We start from the raw sequence: 17,585 nt of genomic DNA, 5'->3' as shown, positions 1-17,585 counted from the left end.
TGCCGTGTGATCTCAAACGCTGCCGTTTTAATCCGAGGGGACAAGCAGGTTTATTCTGTTTGCATGTGCTTTTCCCTTAGACTTTGGCTGCCCTAACAAGAAATTCAATAAATCTGCTTCCAAACCATCTTGCACAAGCTTTGCATGTCCAGTCTGGGCCCGAGGAAATTAACAAGCGAATAGAGCACACCATCGACTTACGGAGTGGCGATAAATTGAGAAGAGTGCATATCAAGCCTTTCTCACTGATGTTTAAAGACTCCAGCCTGGAGTATAAGGTAGCTGAGCCTTGGTAGCTGTATTTTCCAACTGAAATTGTCTTAAATGTCCACAGGAATCAAGACAGCTCTAGGGTCTGGTCTTACTTTGTTTTGTCTTTTTGTTTTTTCAATCATGAGTGAGCTCAAGGCCATTAAAGGAGAGGGTGGCTACGATGGTGGGAACAGATTGAACCACAGTTAGAAATAAACCTCTGACATCCTCCCTCATGAAGGCACGATAAATGAGAAAAAAAATCCCCCAGCCCACCAATTCCCCCATCCAATTTTATTTCCCAACTGCTTGGTTCCAAGTATTTCAACCCAGACATCCTCTGTTTCCCAACCCCACCCTTTCGACCTTCTGTTCCCCCATTCACTAGCCTAATGTAAATCACATAAAATTGTTGGTGAATATCCATCCCAATAAAAATAGAATTGGAATTACCCTCACCACAGGTTTGCAGTATGGAAACAACTTCCATTTGAGCTGCTAATAGCATCCTTCCATTTCTCATTTCTGCTTTGTTTATGATTCAGGCACCAGTGAACACTCTTACACCTGCTACCCTAGCTCCTTATTTTCAAGGGAAATGGACAGACAAGCTCCCTTCCCCAGCAAGAGAACTAGATCGTTTCTCTGTACCGATGGATTCTGACAGCCATCACTTGGAGAGCTCTAATAATAATAATTATAATGTTGGTATTTGTTAAGCGCTTACTATGTGCCGAGCACTGTTCTAAGCGCTGGGGTAGACATAGGGGAATCAGGTTGTCCCACGTGGGGCTCACAGTCTTAATCCCCATTTTACAGATGAGGGAACTGAGGCACAGAGAAGTGAAGTGACTTGCCCACAGTCACACAGCCGACAAGTGGCAGAGCTGGGATTTGAACTCATGAGCCCTGACTCCAAAGACCATGCTCTTTCCACTGAGCCACGCTGCTCTAAAGTCCTCCGTTTCCAGTGGATGTCTCGTGGTTGGACGTGACCTCAGGACAGAACAGCAGGGAGTGTGCAAACACTAAATAATTTGACACAAAAGTGTTTCTGGCTCTGGGAGACCAGTTTTGTGTACTTCTGCATCCCTCTGGTGCCCTCATTTGCCTACTGCTCCTTTAGTGTACAAATGGAATACCCATAAAGAAAACAGTCTAAACATATAATTGAAAGCTCCAAAATCAACCACATGCATGACCCCTATCTTGAAATTATATCAAAATATAAGAAATGCCACCCCGGATCAGATCAATGGTCCATCAAGTCCACTGGCTCCACCAGTGGCCACAGGATGCTTGGAGGAGCCATGTAATAGTCACGGATCACATAACTCCCGTAACAGTTTCCTCAATAGCCCTGCTGATCATAAATGAAGCAGAAGAAACCCATTTTGCTATTAATTCTATTGTCCCAGCTCTGCTTTAAAAAAATCAATGAGATATTTCACACCAAAAGTCCTCATTAAGGACAGAACTCCAATTGAGTTGCACTTACTTCCATTCTCTGGGTTTTCACAATGTTTCCCAGGAACCTAAGCCACAGCTGCTTCTATTCCTACTTGGAAGAAATACATCCAGTCACCACCACACACCTCTGAGGAGTGGCAAGGAGGGGAATCTAGCCTTTTACCAGAAAAGTAGCCTTATTAAAGTAGCAATTAGATTTAGGCTGCATGCCACACAGATCGGGATAGTTTCCTCATTATTCTTTCATATGACTTTACTGGTAATTTGACATTGCATCCTTAGTTTCTGGGAGGAATGTGTTTAATGTTATGTTCTGGAAAAAATAAACCCACAATGCCCCCTAAATTCTTCTGAGGGCAGAGACTGTGCCCTTCGGGTATTCAGTGAGGTAGTGTCTATTTAGCCCAACCAAAGCAGAGAGTTAGAAATATTTATATCAGAAATAATTACAACCACGATGATGATGATGATGGCAATTATAATGCTGGCAATTAATACTTGTCCACACAGTCAAACCACATAGTTCATACCTCCTACTTAGACTGTGAGCCCCATAAGAGACAAGGACTGGGTCCAACCTGATAACCTGGTATCTATTCCAACATTTAGAACAGCACTTGACATATAATAGATGCTTTAAAAAGGGTTCAGGAAAGGGAGATTTTTTTTTTGAATGCCCTACCTGGACTATCTGGAATACCCACAGGACGTGTCTAGCCTTGGGGACAGATCTAAATCCATCGAATGACTATTTCCTTTTTGTTGGCTAGACATTGCCTGTGAGTATTCACTCCACATTAATGATAACAGCAACAATATGCTAGTAATGAAAACTCAAATGAATGCTATTAACACAGACCCACATTATCCTAATTCCTTAGTGGAATTTCAGAGGATTTTGTACTCATTTGTCTTAATGATATTTATTAAGTACTTACTAAAGTGCCAGGCACTCTACTAAGTGCTGGGGTAGATAGAAGCTAATCAGGTTGGACACAGTCCATGTCCCACATGGGGATCACAGTCTTAATCCCTATTTTACAGATGAGGCAACTGAGGCATAGAGAAGTTAAGAAATTTGACCAAGGTCACACAGCAGACGAATGATGGAGCTGAGATTAGAATGCAGGTCCTTCTGACTCCCAGACCTGTGCTCTATCCATTAGGTCATGCTGCTTCTCATTAACTACCAAAATTCTGTAGGGGTTTAATTATAAGCTGAAGTCTTTTCAGCCCAAATTGGCCAGCTAATTTGCAGGATTCCCCTTGGCCTATCCACCCCATGGAAGGAACACCTCTCTTTTGGAGAGAAAGCAGGGAGGGGTTGGTTATTTTGTTGGAATCCTTAATGGACAGCTGTTTGAAAATCTTTGGTGAAAGTTTTATAAACCTGGAAATAATTATGGCTTGATTCAAGGTGAAATTAGGAGTTGTGTCCTCCTTTCCCAGACAAGATGGTTGATACCCAAGAATCTGCCAGTAATGTACGTTCTCTCAGGCAAAGGTAAATACTCAGAGATCTCTTCAGGCCATTTTGCTTGGTCTCATAAAATAAGGCTCCCACTTACATTTTTGGGGGGAAGATAATTAGTGTTGAATATGAAAGATTTGAAATAGAATCCAATCCCTAATTTCTAGGCACTGGCAAGTGAGTTTCTGAAGTGAAATTCTGCCCCTTTAAATATTGGGCTCGCTAGTAATGATGCCTTTACACTTGTGAAAGCAAAAATGCTAAGTCATTTTGGAAAGATACAGCTGCCCGTTTTTTGAGAAAGAGTGGGGTTGGCTGCAATCTCAGAAATGTTTACATTTACTGCCTTTTTTATTTGGACCATTATAAAGGAAATTGCTAAAAGCTAAAATCTGGTGTTGTGAATAGGGATTTGCTCTAGAAACATGTCTTATCCTCTCCTCTTTCTTCCTCACTTCTTTATCCTGAGGCTCCCAGCCTGGCTGGAACACATCCCCTAGCTGAAATATGATGATTATAAAGTATCAAAGTCATAATAGCATGAGACAGAGTGGGTAGAAAAGATACAGGGCACAGTGTGGGAGGGACTGACGCTTGTGCATACAGTTTTTCAGTCCCACCCACACATGTGATCTGTCACTGTAAATAGGGTTAAGTAGGTGAGTAAATGTAAATGTTGGAATTTTGAATATATTTTTTTCTAAAGTTACTTCAGACAACCTAGGGCTTTTCCAGAAAATGCAGAGTATACATGTCTGATGCACAGCAATCAATAAATCAATCAATGGTATTTAATGAACACTTACTGTACAGAGCAGTCTACTAGGCACTTGAGAAAATACAATAAAACAGAGTTAGACAATGCAATTCTGACCACAGGATCTTAGAGTCTTCAGCATAAATCTCATCTCCTTCACCACTCTTTCTCCTCAACTCTACTGCCAGCATGGGTTATATCAAGACCCAGCAGGCACAGGAAGAAGTGTGAAGAGATGAAGGGCAAAGAGGGAATGTGTCTATTGTTATATTGTATTCTCCCAAGTGCTTAGTAAGGTGCTCTGCACACAGTAAGCACTTGAATGAATAAAATCCTCAAATATACTCTGTCACTCAAGCCAAGTCCCAGCCAATCTAAAAGCAAGAACAAGAACACCATACTACGAACCCACTTTCTTATCTCTAGGAGCACAGATGGGTTGGTTACAGAAGGGGTCACCCAGCTCCAGAAATGCAAATAGATGATGCTTAATGCACCAAAAGACAAATTATCATGTTCCCAATTTCTAACTGAAAACAAGGCTCACTTTGGCCATTAAACTACTGGTGAAGTCTGCTCAGGTTCCTTTCCTTTATATTTAAACTTTATACCCCTGTGATAGAGTACAAAATATAAGCTGATACAGGAACACGTTCATTTTTCCACTGAGGGTGAGCCTTCATTGCAGATGGAAAGTGTGACTTACCCTGTCTGCCTTCGGAGTGAGGCTCTAAGTACTGATTGAAACTCTGCATCCATCCATGCATCCACTTTGCATTATTGATTGAGCTCCCGCTGGGTTACAAACACTGAACTGGATACTTGGGAGAGTACAGTGGAAGCACAATAGAGTATAATGAAAGCAGAAAGTGAAGCCCTGACTTTAAGAAGCATACAATCTAATAATAATAATAATGTTGGTATTTGTTAAGCACTTACTATGTGCAGAGCACTGTTCTAAGCGCTGGGGTAGACACAGGGGAATCAGGTTGTCCCACGTGGGGCTCACAGTCTTAATCCCCATTTTACAGATGAGGTAACTGAGGCACAGAGAAGTTAAGTGACTTGCCCACAGTCACACAGCTGACAAGAGGCAGAGCCGGGATTCGAACTCCTGACCTCTGACTCCAAAGCCCGTGCTCTTTCCACTGAACCACGCTGCTTCTCTAACAGGAGAGATAGAAATAAATTGAACACATAAATTGAAGGAAGAACAACAATATAGATGTACATATACAGGGCACAAGAGAAAAAAAACACACAAGACTAGGCCCCCCTATTTTAAAATTTAGGAGATAATAAATGAATAGCTTTTAAGGAGCTCCAACTGTGTGAAAATTCTTCGGTATTTGTGAGAATGCAGAAGCACTAAAAGTCACAAAACCTGCCCTTGAGGAGCTTATGAGCTAATGGAAAAGATGGACACATAAGTATGAAAAACAGAATTGGAAAGATGTAGAAAGCTAGGGTTGGATTATTGGAAAAGCCCATATTGAGGAAAACACACCCTGTAGATTCCCACCTAAGGCCACACAAATGCAACTCAGGCATACGACAACCATCTCCATCAACTCTGCAGTGGTCTGCAACCCAACAGAGTTGTGTTACCAGGTGGACTGACCCTAATTCCCTAACCATTTTTAGCCCCCACCACAAAAAAAAAAAAAGTGAAAGCACTATTTCTGGCCAGATTAGTGTATTCACAAAATGGCAGCAGCATGGCCCAGTGGAAAGATCACGGCCCTGGGAGTCAGATCCGGGTTCTAATCCCGGCTCTGCCTGATGCTTGTTGGGTGATCTCGGGCAAGTCACTTAACTCTGCTGTGCCTCAATTCTCCTGTCCTCCCTCCGCTTAAACTGAGAGCCCCATGTGGGACAGGGACTAAGTCCAACCTAATTCACTTTTATCTACTCCAGCACTTAGGGCAGTGTTTGGCACATAGGATGCGAATGCCAAATACTATAAAAAGGTCCACTTTCCTCCAAATATCTCTTAATATTTATGATTGATTACCCGATTGCTTGCATTATTAACTCTACCCTCTCTTATATTGACTCGATGTCATTTTCACTGAAATGAAAATGTGCTCAAGTAGTGCCTATAGCTACATATCTGGATCTCTCCAAATAAGAACAGTGAGAATGGAAATAATAGCTCCCTATCCTATCTCTCCCTACTGTTTGCCAATCTCAGGAGACCTTGGGATGGGCTGTGAATGTGCAAATATCAGCTATTTGGGAAAGAAGGGAGAAACATCGTGACTTCTTGAGAAAAATGACTTCTACCAGCTCTGATATTACACTCTATCAAGTGTGTAGCACAGTACTCTGCACACCGTAAGACCTCAATAAATGATTGATTGATTGAGGGAAAGACGTGAGGTATTTTTCTTGGAACGTAGTTCCAATTTTTTCCATTCTTCATATCCATTTTGAATAATGGGCTATACAGTGTATCATTTGTCAGACAAGTGCCTATTTGTACGGCAGACCAAACTAAAAGGGAGCATTAGTGCATCTCCTGTTGTTCTTTGGTGTGATAAATATGCCAGTAGCATAGTTACCAAGTCCTGTTTCTCGGTAAAATATAAGTTCTGTTTCCCGTCTAATGGACCATCTGTAAAAAAGAATGAACGAAATGCCCATCAGCGCTGCTAAAAGTCCTCATCCCAGATGACAAGGAGTGGCAAGACTAGTCAAGAGACAAATAGCAAGAGACACCAAGACATGGCACAGAAAATCTCTCTCTTCACAAAAACTTCATGACATGCCCTCTTGAGTGGGATAGATCTTCTGAACGAGTTACTTATCATTCCAATAAGTGGAATGGACTTGACTTGTGGAAGAAGGCATCTAGACAAGATATAAAAAAGATCTTCCTGCAAAGCAGATAAGACTCTATGATGAGTTATTTACTAAGTGATTGACCCAGAAATGAGGGACTACCTGTCCTGAGAGCTCTAAGAATGCAATTTCTGGATTAGGGGATGATAGAAGGGAATTTAAGCATCTGAAATGAAAATACTCATCCAATCAGTCAGCTAGTCAATCGTATTTATTGAGCACTTACTGTGTGCAGAGCACTGTACTAAGTGCTTGGGAGAGTACAATATAACAATATAACAGACACGTTCCTGCCTACAACGAGCTGATAGTCTACAGGGGGAGACAAACATTAATAAAAAATAAATTACAGATATGTACATAAATGATGTGGAGCTGGGTGGGGGAGAAGAACTAAGGGAGCAAGTCAGGGTGACACAGAAGGAGTGGGAGAAGAGGAAAGGAGGACTTGGTAAGGGAAGGCCTCTTGGAGGAAATGTGCCTTATCCACCTGGAAAACACATATTATACTTAGGTCCTATTCTGCCAGTTGGCTGACAAATTGTTTTGTAGAAGACCCAGTTAACATCTCTTTGCTTCTCAAAGCTTTTTACCTGGCAGTAGCGGCACTTAACAAAATGCCATGACTCTAGACCTTAGAGCTTCTTAGAGGGAAACTTCTCTAAATTCCACCAACAAACTCTACTGGTGATGGGCAGTTTTCAAAGATATGATTCCACATAACCTAGGAATAAGCCCTAAATTAAACTATTTCCCCTGAGCAGTGAGGAGGAGAAAAGACAGAGGTCTGACTCTGGCCTAACTAGAGGTAGCTGGAGCTTGATCCACTATGGCTTGGGGAGGACTAGAGGAGGCCCTGTGCAGAGTCCTTGCCCTGGTAGCCTCCCTCACCTCTTTTCCTCCCTGCTTCAATGCCTGGACTATTTTCTGAAGGGGTTCAAATGTAAGACCAAATGCCTTTCCTCTCCATCCTAGGACTGAGGAGGAGGCATGGATTCAGACAGAAACACAGGGAAAACTGGAACCTTCAAATATCACCTGCCTCCCAGATGGCCCCCACTCAACTAGCTGGAGCAGAAGGGCCCTTCGTAACCTTTTGTTCCACGGGCCAGATTCATTTCTCCCCTCAATAAAATGTCTGCCTGGAGCAAGTGTTTCCCTTCTTGGTTTTGAGCTCACTGGTGAGGGTAACTTCCAAGAGAAAAGAGCGGAAGCTTTGACTCCACCGGCCATTTGGTTTTCCACATTAGACTCACTGCCATATAAAGGGGTCACCCCGCACAAACTTCTGGAAGAAGAGGTCCACCTTGTTGCAACAATTCTGCCAATTTTCTTGTCATTTGCTGTTAATCTAGAACTTACACTTCAAGGCCCAGAAGAAATAAGCCCCTTGACCTTCCAGTATATTTTTATTTCAGATGACCTGATGTCCATCCTTTTCTTTTCAATTTATCCAATGCATGTTTGGAGAAAGAATCACTGATCTGAATTTAAAATGGTCCTTTACCTTGAAGTTACTCTGCTGCCCAGGCAAACGGTCCACTGTTACTTCTTTGGGATAATAATAATAATAATAATGGTATTTGTTAAGCTCTTACTATGTGCTAGTCACTGTACTAAGCACTGAATATTGAGAAATATTTGCTGAATCGATTCCTAAATCCATCTATCCCAATCCTATGCCCATTTTCCATACCCACATTTAAGTAACACCCCCAATATCATTCTAGCCTAAATTCTCTCATTAGTAATTGCCCTTTAATACTCCACCCTAATGAGACATGGTGGTACTTGCTAAGTGCTTACTATGTGTCAATCTGTACTAAGCACTGGGATCTATGGAAGATAGCTTGGGCACAGTCCCTGTCTCATGTGGGGATCCCAGTCTGAGTAGGAGGGAGAACAGGTATTGAATCCCCATTTTACAGGTGAGGAAACTGAGGCACTAGGAAGTGAAGTGAATTGCCCAGGCAGAGCCAAGCTATACCAACATACTGCAAAACCATTTTCTATCCAACAAAATCTTACTGCTGAAGTTGTCACCACTAAGAGTCACATCTTCCAACTTTCAGGACTAGATCCCTCCCCCCCGCCCCGAAAGAAGAGTCCTGATGGGCTCAGATAATCACCATGATATGGTCTGCCCTTCTCATTGCTTGTTTTTGGCTTTCTTCAGAGAATGAATTACAGTGACCAGTTCTCTTACACAGTTCCACTATAAAACAGGGATTGCATTTTTATAACACTCCACTTGAAGGAAAAGCTCAGACTGTAGTCCTTACCCATGCCATTAGCATAGATCATTTCTTCCAGCACTGCAGTGCACTATATCCAAAAGGCTCATATTTTCAGAAGAATGTTCTCTAATTCTCTAAAACCACCCTAGGCAAAATGCTGAACTGAGGGCATTTTAGTGCTGCCTAAAATAATCACCCTGGCTCCTTTTTCAAAAGCAGAGATCCTAGGAATAGAACACAGGATTCCATCAGGTGGTGGAATGTGTAGTGATAGGTATGGTGTCCTTACTGAGTGGTGTGCCTACTGAATGCAGAACACTGTACCGGCTGCTTGTGAAAATATAACAGAAATGCAAGATGCAAGACCCACAGCATGTTTGCACTGCATTGGTATGCCTTGGGAGCTGCAAGGAGTGCTTCCATGGATATCCAGAGGTTTAGTCTCTTTGGGAGAGCTTTTCCCATTAGGTGATCTTCCCCTAAAGTAAATCTAAAAATACTTTAAAAGCAACTGAGTAAACTGTATCAACTGTCACAAATTCATACTTGTCATCTAAAGGAAAAGAGCATTTCTGAAATGGAAGGATTCCGTCCTATAAGACACCTCTTTGAGAAGTCCCCTCTCATCGCCCATTTGCTCCCACAAAGCCTGCAAAATTGAGCTTCACCTCAAATGGCAAGATATGCTACTCTGATCATTTCAATGCATTCATTTTCCCTTTTGAAAGAAAACAGCACTTTGACAGGAGACCATATTGCGTCAGTGTCTCCTAAAATGGAGTTTAGACTTTTGCGTAATTCCTCTACAATCCATGATATCATTCTTAACAGTATGAAAGGCAAATGGCTGTCTAATCCTGGGAGGAACAAGTTTTGACTTGCTTTAATGATTCCAAAATCATATGTGAGTTGTTTGGGAACCAACAGTGAGGGGAGGAGGAAGAACAGGCCATTTTTGGCCTTGCACTCCCAGAAGCTTTTAAGACTAGACAATGAAATTATTAAGTTCTCTGGAAAATCACAACAAAGTTACTGCAGTGCCAGAGGGGAGCTGGTAAAAGATAGCGGTGGGTACAGCAGATACAATGCCATTTTCCTGAAAATAATTTATAAAGATGTCACTATAAGAGCCTTTCTAAAATCCTGATACAGGCCACAATACCCAAATGACTTTAAGTTTACTCATGAAGAAAACCAACTGGTACTTTTTATATGTCACTGTTCGTGTGTGTATGTGTGTGCATGTATGTGATCTGCTGTCTGATAATGTCTCTCATTCAGAGGAAGATAAAATAAAACTTGACTAGTTGAATCATTTGTCTGCCCCTTTTCATAAGTGGAAGCTGAATTCTTTTTGTTTTTGAGGGTTTTTTGTGAGAAGGTTTTAGGTCCTTTCCAAAAGGATCATTCATAAAAGTGTCCGAACACTTGACTTTTGATTAAAAAATCGCTGGGTTCTCTAGCTCCCTTCTCTTCAACCACCCTCAAATGGTTAAATCTTCCCTGCACCCTCTCTGGGCCATCATCATTTGTTCTTCTTTTCCATTGCAGTACTCCCAGATGAGAGATGAAGTCTTCAAGTCAAACTTGGTCTGTGCATTCATTGTTCTTGTTTTCATCACGGCAGTCCAAAGCTTGCTTCCTTCTTCAAGGTAAATATGAAGAGCCTAATGATCTGCTACATTTAGTTGGGAGCAAAATGAAACTCACTGACTAGGGTATTTGTACCAGACATAAATTTACAAGGGATCTGAATGCAGAGTAATTGGATCTAGAATTCATACCATAATGTTTGGCTCTATCAATGTCTATTCTTATTATATTACTCTGAATCATTATTCCATTAGCTAGCCATTACCATAATTTTTTCCCTTCTTAAGGCATGAGAAAACATTCAAAATCTGAACTCCTTACTATTTTAAACCTTATTAGATGATATAGAAAGTAGATAAGTCCTATTCACCATTCTTGCTATTTCATTCTTCATCTCTGAAAAATGAATGCCAAATCTCATTGTAGAACTGTATGCCTTACTATGCCAGGTTAGTTCCTGTAATATAAAAGCCACTGGGTCAGGGTGTTCAGGTGCTACATGACCTTGGGCAAGTCACTTCACTGTGCCTCAGTCACCTCATCTGTTAAGATAAGTACAGCCATAAGAGTGGTTAGCCATGGTTTTGACCAATTAATCAGTGGAATTTACTGAGTGCTTATTATGTGTAGAGTAATATACTACACACTTGGGGAAGTACAATTCAATCATATTGGTATGCACACTCCCTGACCACAATGAACCTGCTCCTCAAGTGCCTAATATATAATAATAATTGTTGTATTTGTTAAGCGCTAACTGTGTGATAAGCAGTGTTCTAAGCACTGAGGTAGATCCAAGCTAATCAAGTTGTCCCATGTGGGGCTCATAGGCTTAATCTTCATTTTAAAGATGAGGTCACTGAGGCCCAGAAAAGTTAAGTGACTTGGCCAAGGTCACACAACAGACAAGTGGTGGAGTTGGGATTAGAACCCACATCCTCTGACTCCCAAGCCCACGCTCTTGCCACTAAGCCACACTGCTTCTATCACACCAAGGAATGGTGAAACTGTTAGGCAATGGGGCCACCGGTTTTGATCCTCAGTCAGGAATGGGGTTCTTTTTGACTTGCAATCAGGAAAAAAAAAAAAGCAACGGACTAAATCCTAATCACATTTTGCTTAACATATTCAATGCAGTGACTGTTTGGGATTGTGAAGCATCAGAACCTGAAGCCATTAACTGACAACCACAGTGTCTGGAGGCAGGCTCTGTTTCACAGCTGTTTTTCCTCTAACCATCTCACTCCATGGAAAGTGCGAAATGATTTTTCACCTTCTCCTCCAAATCAGATTCAAATTGACTTCTACTTGGTGGCTCCTTTTTGCTTCAATAAAGACAGTTGTATTTCAATGTTTGTTTTCTGGACATGAAGTTCCACTGAGTCCTTCATTATGCTCATTTATCCTCTGGCTGCACTTGTACCAGGAAAGGTTTCAGATTATTCTAATTAGGAATCTATTTTCCCTGGCAGATCCTCAGAGGCTTTGGTTGGTCTAGGACAGGTGACACTTGAGGGTAGCCACTGTTCGCCCCTGCCTTCCTCTCCCAACTCCAACAACCCTCCCAACTCCTGCTACTACCAAGACAAGAATCTGTCTTCTAAAAACCAAGTTTACGTCAAAGCAACAATTTGGCAGCTCAAAGCAGTACTAGTAACGGTATTGAGCACCTAAATGCAATGCACTGTACTAAACCCTTGGGAAAGTACAATATAAACACATTCCCTGCCCACAAGGTATTTACACCCTAATGGGCCAGTAGTTAAAGGTATGGCTACATTTTATATAGACCAGTGTGGCCCAGTGGAGAGAGCGTGAGCTTAGCAGTCAGAAGGATCTTGATTCTAATCCCCAGTTCCGCCACCTGTCTTCTGTGTGACCTTGGGCAAGTCACTTAACTTCCCTGTGCCTCAGTTACCTCATCTGCAAAATGGGGATTAAGGCTGTGAACTCCATGGACTGCACCCAACTTGGCTACCTTGTATCTTGACTATCTACCCCAGTGCTTAATATAGTGTCTGGCATATAGCAAATGCTTAACAAAATGGGGTTCAAACAGAAAAAAAACATAAATTGATGGCCAAAAAAGTCAGCTATAAATTCCAGAAAATACTTGATTTACAAATAATTTCTTCTATAGACACCGCCTTCCTTTTAGGTTGTGAGACCAGGATGAGGCAGGAATCTTGTCTACTTATTCGATTGTACTCTCCCAAGATCTTAGTACAATGCTCTGCACAGAACAAGCACTCAGATACCATCAATTATTTGTTTCTACCCCAGTGTTCAACACTATACTTGGCACATAATAAGTGCTTAATAAATATAATTATAATCATTATTATTGTTAGAGTATCTCAGGACTGTATTTCTCAAAGAACAGTCCATTAATAATTCTGTTGAATGACAACAGTAGGGGGAGAATTCCTGGGAAACACAGGAGAGAAAAGAGCATGGGTCTGAGAGTCAGATGTAACTGGGTTCCTGTCCTGGCTCCGCCAACATGTCTGCTACATGACCTTGGGCAAGTCACTTCACTGTGCCTCAGTTACCTCATCTGTTAAATGGAGATTAAGAGTATGAACCCCATGTGGGACAGGGACTGTGTCCAATCTGATTAATTTGTATCTACCCTAGTGCTTGGCACGTAGGTACTTAACAAGTACGATAGTTATTATTACAATGGTAAGAGTGTTTCCTTCACTGATAGCTAATCCATTGTTACCCGATGTTTTTTTGCCTTTCAGGATGATGCCAATGGTCATCCAGTTTTCCATTCTGATTATGTTGCACTCGGCCCTTGTGCTCATCACCACTGCCGAAGACTACAAATGTCTGCCTCTTGTGCTACGAAAAAGTTGTTGTTGGATAAATGAGACCTATTTGGCCAGGAATGTGATCATCTTTGCCTCCATCACGATTAATTTTCTGGGAGCGATCATAAATATCGTAAGCACCTCAGAGAATCAGAAAGTCGGGCAATTAATTTACTGGCCACAAAATAATTTATAGGAAGATCAACATCTTCTTTTCACAGGGCTGTGGATTATGTGTATGTGGATTTTTTCTGGCTTCAGACTGAAGACACTAAGGCAGCCAACATTAATATTCTGGTTTAAGACACACTTTCGTAGCTGCAAATGGTTATTTGTCCTGGTTAAGCTATCTATTTCCTTTCTTCTCTACAGAGCTCATGCTTTGTGTCCTGCCTGTGGTCAGTTAATATAATTAGATGGCTTCCTGAAAATTAACTCTTGAAGTGAAACCTGCAGGACTGGATGAGAGGGGAAGAGGCAAGAGTCTGGTTCTAGCCTATTGTCTAGCTTCTCAGCCAGGGTCTGACCTCTCATTTGTGTCACAGTAGAATCCAAACTGCACTGGAATGGTAATTGTATACTAATGCAAATATTTCCTGAAGACGGAGTGCATAGTCAAGTGCATTTTGATGAACCTGTGAAAAAAAGTTAGATCTTAAAGGGTGTATATTATACTCCCTGAGTATAAATTTATTTTAAAAGTAAGTTGCTGTTGCCTATGGGATTGAAAAATCTCCGAGAGTGTCTAGCAGATGTCCTGAAAGTAACTTATTCATTACTAGAATCTGGTTCATTAACATAACATTGTTCTAGCCAGAGGATCCCAAGAAGAATAAATTCCGGAGGGATTTTTTTTTGATGGTGATTTATATTCGAGAGCGTTACATCTTGGCCAATAAAAATCCAGGGAGTTTAAGGTCATACATTATAAGAATACCTGGTGTTATTTTACTTGGGATAAATTACTTCTTTTTCTGATTGATGCTGACACTTCAGGGGGTTCTAGTTGATTCTTTCATCTCTGAATCGTTATTTTTTTTCAGGAATTCTGACAGAGAAATAGAAAACTAGGGTTTGGAGGCCTGAAAGATCCCAAAGACTCTATCACCAATGAAAAGATTCACTGGAAAATTTCTCAGCTGCACTGATAGACTGCGTAGCTTACACCAAAGTGTATTTATAGGCCAGATAATTGATGTGCCCTCACATGCTGAGAAAGCTCTGGATTGCAAAACATATATGGTTTCCGTCAACAGCACATTTGCAATGTGAGATTGGATTCTGATTGGGTATGAGAGCAATTGTCTCTCTGGATTCTCTTCACTGAGTGCTTGATCTAGAAAACCCTAATTGGCTATGAAGTAGAAGCAGAGAATCAGAAGGCCAGAAAAGTCCTTGATAGGTCATTCAGTTCACCCCCCCACCATTTCCTAACAAGACTACATTGCTATGACCCCTACCACTAAGGTTTATCATTCATTTATTCCCCATTCCCAGATGGTTTTTGTGGTGCCCAGTTGCTTCTCCTGTGGATCCCAGGTGGTGATTCATTAGATAAAAACAATAATAGAAGATTCATTGCCAAAAGTGAATCTTGACACTCAAGGACAGACACAAGCAGATGTACATGCATACACGATTCTGTGGTTCTGCAAACATTTCTGGATAAACCACCCACACACTGTTTGGGTAACAGACCGGTTAGAACAATGGGCTTTCAGCCACGAGACGCAACGTTGCCTAACGGATAGAGCAGAGGCCTGGGAGACAGAAGGAACTGGGTTCCAATTCCAGCTCCACCATTTGTCTGCTGTATGACGTTGGGCAAGTCACTTAATTTCTCTGCGTCTCAGTTACCTCATCTGTGAAATGGGGATTAAAACATGGGAGATGGACTGGTTCCAACCTGATTAGCCTATATCTACCCCAGCATTTAGTATAATGCCTGGCATATAGTAAGCACTTAAATGAAGTGACACTTCATTTAAAAAAAAAGAGTAGCAAAACACCAATGAAAATTAGTGAAGAGCCTCACTTGCACCCTCTTCTTAGAACCAGAATTGCCAACCTTTCTCACCACGCTCACTTTTCCACAGTTTTACCTTCTCACAGGAGGGAGACCTGGCTGAATGGAATCACATGGGAGTCAGGAGACACAAGTTCTACTCCCATCTCTAACCCTGGATTTCCATGATTCCTTGGGCAAGTCACTAAACCTTTCTGGACCACAGTTTCTTCATGTGTAACATGGGAACAAGACAGCAGCTCTCCCTTAGATTGTGAACCCTACTTCAGCACTTGGTGCAGAAGAAGGGTTACATAAATACCATAATTGTTGCTATTTTTTTCCAGAAAAACACTCTGCCCACAAATAGTTGCAGATTACTCCCTCTAAATAAATTGAAATAATAAAAGTAAGAAGACAGAGGAACATCTTGGATGATTGCTCCTGTCCAGTTAATCTAGAACTGAGGCCCAAGCAATGATCTCCTCCGGGCCTGAATTATCTGGATTGGCTGTTTTCTGACTCTCATCCCCTCCTAATTACTTAGCCCTTCCACTTCATTCCTTGGGCCTTAGCATATAACCTTGAGGCAAAATCCCACATTGAAGAATGGAAAAAATAATATTTGGAATCTATAGTACACCGTTATACATTCCTCTATCTGATATTTGTTATCAAAACATCCCTGTGAGGTAGGGACAGGCAGGTATTATTCCCCCCATTTTACAGAAGAGGAAACTGCTGCACAAGAGTGGATAAGTGACTTCCCCAAGGTCACGCAGTAAACCAGTCCTGGGACTGGATTCACCAAATGCACTGAACCACACAACCTCTTGGCCACTCAACAAAAGGATATGTTTCAAGGCTCCAAACCAAAAAAGCTGGTTCAGAACAAAACACCTGAAACCCCCTTTCCCCAGGGAAGAATCTAGAGACATCTTTAAAAGCCCTAGGCAGGAGTCATTCAACTGCCTCTAAAATAGATTTCTAAATTTAGGATTGTTGATGTCTTAATTCACTCCCAAAGTCGTCTTCTGCTCGTTACATACCAAAATATTCCTGTCCCCCTGGAGCAGCAGATAGAGCTGTCCACACGATTTGGGTGGAGTTAGAACATTCTTCCTCTTTCTTGTCTCCCCTCTTCTCTCCCAGACTGCTTTCCAACCCTCACATCTCTGTGATGACTCTGGCACCCTAGAAGGCCTTAATTTTCTTCAGGATCTGCAGAGCAAACAAAAGCAATGGCTCTCCCATGGACAGATTTCCTTTTCTAGCATTGCCTGATAGAAAGACAACAGGCCTGGAAGTCAGAGGACCTGGGTGCTAATCCTGACCTTTCCATTTCCCTGCTGTGTGTCCCTGGGCAAATAATTTCACTTCTTTGGGGCACATTTTCCTCCTCTGTAAAAATGGGGATTAAAAGCCTGTTCTCCCTTAGACTTAGAGGGCTCCATCTGGGACAGGGACTATGCCCAATCTGATTATCTTTTATTTACCCAACACATTACAGTACTTGGGACACAGTAGACACTTAATACATATTATTATCATCATTATTATTCTTGTTGTTGTTATTAACATTTTCAAGAGCATAAGATGCCCCAGTAAGGGGATCGATACCTTAGCTGACGGCCGATTCATTAAAAAAGTAGAAACCGGCATCTTCCCTTTCTGTACCCCCTAACGCTGATTCTAGTCATTCTTTTTTAAACTCCATAGTTGTGGTGTGACTTGGACAAGACGATTCTATTGAAGAACCAGACTTTCAACTCTTCAGTCTCCTTCTCGGATATCTGCTCCTACCCTGAGGTATTTAGAATCTGCTTCAGGACTGTCTTGAATTGTTAATATGCCAAGATATTTGTGTGACTCTTTAAAAAAAAAAAACACCAAAAAAACAGTAAAGTGAGACTGACAGATAAGGTCCCAGTACTCAGCTGGTAATTAAGAAAAATGTCTGCTTTTGAGAGAGGAACACAGAAATGTATGGGAAACATTGCAACACGGAGTAGAGAAAAAGCAAAGAACGGGACAGGACTTTGATTCAACTACACATAGCTTAATCCTCTAAATACAACACGTATTTGTTTTCAAAACAATGCAGGGTGACTGGCTTGCTACTCAGTAAAGGACATATCAC

The 17,585-nt window shown here is 41.5% G+C and overlaps 1 protein-coding gene across 1 annotated transcript in view; it reads left to right on the top strand.

Annotated features, from left to right (window-relative positions):
• The window catches only part of ADCY8 (adenylate cyclase 8), a 145,332-nt gene that overhangs the window by 108,247 nt on the left and 19,500 nt on the right, over positions 1 to 17,585 (top strand). The window contains exons 13-16 of the mRNA XM_029062630.1: positions 81 to 278; positions 10,583 to 10,683; positions 13,372 to 13,573; positions 17,165 to 17,254. Coding sequence (XP_028918463.1) covers positions 81 to 278; positions 10,583 to 10,683; positions 13,372 to 13,573; positions 17,165 to 17,254 — 591 coding nt within the window. The remainder of the gene's footprint in view (positions 1 to 80; positions 279 to 10,582; positions 10,684 to 13,371; positions 13,574 to 17,164; positions 17,255 to 17,585) is intronic.

The sequence above is a fragment of the Ornithorhynchus anatinus genome, chromosome 4, assembly GCF_004115215.2.
Source record: "Ornithorhynchus anatinus isolate Pmale09 chromosome 4, mOrnAna1.pri.v4, whole genome shotgun sequence".
Classification (NCBI taxonomy): domain Eukaryota; kingdom Metazoa; phylum Chordata; class Mammalia; order Monotremata; family Ornithorhynchidae; genus Ornithorhynchus; species Ornithorhynchus anatinus.
This window is presented reverse-complemented; position numbering and strand designations above follow the sequence as displayed.